Here is a 3,905-nt window from a genome sequence, read left to right as displayed (position 1 = left end):
CTGATTCATAAGGAAAAGGGGATGGCGCAAAGGGCCATGTTCATAGCACTTAAATGCCAGGTTCCACAATGCCTTCTAAGGAGGCATTGTTGTTGTTTTTATGTGGCGTTGAGTTGACTACAACTCATAGAGACCCTATGCACAGTACCTCTGAATCCCACTCTATTCTGAGCCATTCTCACTGACTCTAACACACCTGCCCCCATGACCCCAGTTACTCTGTCAATCCATCTCATCCGGGGGTCTTCCACTCTTGCACTGTCCCTCCACCCTTCCAAGCATTATGTCCTTCTCCAAGGATTGCTCTCTCCTGGCCACATGCCCAAAGTATGTGAGACAGAGCTTCAAAATCCTAGCTTCCAAGGAGAAAATTTGTTTCACTTTCTCCAAGACAGACTCATTTGTTCTCATGGTTCAATACTTTTCTCCAGTACCACAACTCAAAGGCATTGGATCTTCTTTGATGAAATGAAAGATTCTTCTTTGTATGCCTTCAAAGGAGGCATTACAGTAATTTAATTCTAGAGATGAAGATATTGAGACCCAGAGAGGTTAAGTAGCTAGGCCAGCCTCACACAGCTGGAATGTGAAGTGAACTCAGATGGCTTAACCCTGTAATCTGTTCTTCTAAACAAGAGGGACTGTCTCTGTGTTTATACTTAACATATTGGCTACTGTGCCATTTGTAGTGACTCCTTAGGGGTCAGTATTTCCCAGACAATGTTCTTGAAACTCAGAGAAGATAGTGGAAAAATAAAAGAGGCAGAGGCGTCAAGAAACCATTCCCTTCCTCACTCATCAACTCTCTGAACCTCTTTTCCAGAGCCATGGCCCTCATGTCCCACAAAGTTATCATATCACACATGTAGGAGATTCACCAGAATGGGATCTTGGATTTTCCTAGAAGAGACTCTGCTTTGCATTTGCAGCAAGCATGAGCATCCTTCAGGGATAAAGCCCAGCCTCTGTTCTTACACCATGTTCTGTCCATCATTCATGTCCCTCAGCAATTATGCTCACACTGGAAAGCCACCAGTGTTCCTCAGAGTGGACAGCCCAGGACCAGGAGGAGCACAGAAGGAAATAACCACCACAGGCCCCTCAGAGGAGATGTAGTTCCCTTCTCACCTCCACCACTAACCCTTCGGGGGTCTCAGTGTTCTCGTCGGTGACATTGGCACAGGAAGCGAACTAATGTATTCTATTACAATACGCAAGTAGCTGCACTGCAATCTTGAAGGCACGTGGTTATAATCCACTAGCTGCTCCACGGGAGAAGGATGGCCAGTCTCTTCCCTTGCGATTAACTGCCTCTGAAAACATGCCAGAGGGTGAACTGTGGGTGGGTCCTGAACTGACGGTACATAACAACAACAAAACTATCTTTATTCTTAAGAGCTTTGAAAATATCCACTTAATTTGGGTGAGAAAGACAAGATTTGAGGAAAAGAGTAGTTGTTCAAGCCACTAATGTGACTCCAAAGCCTTCCTCTACCTCATTTAGATGACACTTCAGCCTCCTCCTTTCAGTTCTTTTATTTTTTTTTTCCTTGTTGTGTACCGTCGAATCGGATCTGAGTATCACAGAAGGAGATTGCCCCTCTGTCCCCAGTGGAGCATCTGGTGGATTTGAAACCCGCACCTTCAGGATTGCAGCTCAACTTCTTGCCACTAGGCCACCAGAGCTTCCTCTTCTTTCAGTTCTGAAAAGGGCAAATCTATAATTGAATTTTATAGTGAAGATAAAGTAATGCTAATCATAGGCATCCTTTTGAAGCTTGAAAAATGGTAGGTCCTTTCAGGAAAAATACAAAGAAACATTCATTTATATGTGGTACAAATTTGGGGGACTTGTCATTTAAAATGTACCTACCACATGCTAAAATTTTAGGAGATATTTATGAACAGTTTAGAGAGAGTAAAGAGTGATGATTCCCTCAAAGGAAGCCAGGGGGAACTAACCTTTGAGAAACAATCATGTTTTTCTGTGAAGTGTGCCCTGGAGTCACTTTTAGTTGGAGAAACCATCGCAGAGAACATTTTCCATTTACAAGAGATTTTTAAAACTGGCTTTGAAAGACTTCAGCCAACTCACTGAATTCAAGTCAGATTCAAATGACGTAGTTGCAAATGAGATGCCAAATGGTTCCTCACCCTCCGTGTGCAGCAAGCCATGCTGTGTCTTAATATCTGTTTTGACAGTGACTCACTTACTGACATCTAAACTTGTTCTCTTAGTCTTAGAAGTAAAAAGAACTGGTGTAAGTTTTGGGTTTGGGTGTGGTTTTGTTTGTTTGTTCTTTAAGACACAAAATGAGTTGATGTGCTTTGGGATTGAGAGACTTTTAAATTACTTGATTTTCTATCTGTAGACAAAATTAATTCTTTTAAAAATTCATTTTAAAACACTGAAAAGTATCGCCAAACTGAGTTAAATTGTTGAAGAAGTAAAAGTCCATTCCTTGACAAATATTTTTAAGTAAGTTAGTAAATCATAGAATGTTGGGACAGGGCAATATGTTGGCTAATTAATAGAAAAGAAGTGACCCAACTAATATTACGTAGTTTGCTACTGGCAAAACTTGGACTCGTCTTTACTTCTTCTGAAGTCAGTCCAGAAGCCTCATCGTCACTTCCTCATTGGCATCAAATAGGAACTGACTCACAGCTGACCCTCCAGCGGGTTGCTGAGGCTGGAAATCACAGGGAGAAGATTGCCCACGTTTCTCCCACAGGAAGGAGCCACTGGTGGGTTCAAATTGTCAGAAAGTCACTGCCTTTTAGTTAGCAGTGCAATTCTCCAAGTGCCACCAGAACTCCCTCCCCCCAGAATAAAACTAATCAAGGATCACAGTAGACAGTCACAGATGTTAGAAGGGCTTCAAGAGGTTAAGTTCATCTTTCTTATTTCTTTGGTTGATGCATCTCAAGAGAAGGTGAGAGACTTTCCCAGAGTGAGTCTCAGAATTAGAACCCAAGTCTCCTCTCTCAGGGTCTGAGGCTCACCCAGCCTCCGGTTTATGGGAGAAGCAAAATACTACATACATCTTCATTCTCATGGATTATTTTTCACTTGTCTGAAAAAAACTGTATCAATGCAATTTGTTACCAGTATAATCACTCTTTTTCTTTTTCTTTTTTTAAATTTTATTTTATTAATTTTAATGAACATTTACAGAGATTTTGGATTTCCATTCATTCATTGTTGCACTATTTTCTCTAACCACCCCCCACCCCTGTTTTTCTTTTTCATAGCTGTCCCGGTTAAATCGGAACTGGCAGTTGAAATATTGGAGAAGGGGGAGGTCCGCTTTTGGATGCAAGCTGAGAAGCTGTCGGGCAATGCCAAAGTCAACTACGTATTTAATGAGAAGGAAATTTTTGAAGGCCCGGTAGGTTTCTTGCTTTTTCAATTTTTCAAACATGTTGTTATAAAAGCCTAGAGGAAGCCCTAGTGGAAAACAGTTAAGTTGTGAAAACCACCAGGCCATATATAGGGGTGAGGAGAATGGAAGTCATTTGCTCAGCAAAAACTGTGCTCAGAAAATATGGATTATCTGCATCTTATTGTTCAAACTAGGACACGTTGGAGAGGGAAAGGGGGTGCTGGTAATTTTGCCAAGTCAGCAATCATAAACCAAAATTCTGTCCAGCGAATAGACACCGAGACTCACCTGTGAAATAGACCTGCTCCCCTGAGAAAGCAAAGGAGCCTTAACTGACACTTTCTCACATGACCTAGCGTAAACCCCAGCAAAGACACAATACTTGTATGAGGAAATGGCTTCTAGCATTGCCCTGGTTAAAAATAATAATAATAACAGGCGAGCTCTGGTGGCCTAGTGGTAGGAAACTGCACTGCAATCCCAGAGGTGCGCGGTTCAAATCCACCAGATGCTCTGCTG

The 3,905-nt window shown here is 42.0% G+C and overlaps 1 protein-coding gene across 1 annotated transcript in view; it reads left to right on the top strand.

The window, feature by feature from the left end:
* Positions 1–3,905, top strand: part of MYOM1 (myomesin 1) — a 244,358-nt gene that overhangs the window by 192,175 nt on the left and 48,278 nt on the right. Inside the window, exon 24 of the mRNA XM_006891423.1 lies at positions 3,256–3,392. Coding sequence (XP_006891485.1) covers positions 3,256–3,392 — 137 coding nt within the window. The remainder of the gene's footprint in view (positions 1–3,255; positions 3,393–3,905) is intronic.

This window comes from Elephantulus edwardii, unplaced genomic scaffold (assembly GCF_000299155.1).
Source record: "Elephantulus edwardii isolate Elephantulus edwardi_28Jun2011 unplaced genomic scaffold, EleEdw1.0 scaffold00097, whole genome shotgun sequence".
NCBI lineage: Eukaryota > Metazoa > Chordata > Mammalia > Macroscelidea > Macroscelididae > Elephantulus > Elephantulus edwardii.
Note: the sequence above shows the minus strand (reverse complement) of the source record. Positions and strands in the feature narration are given on the sequence as shown.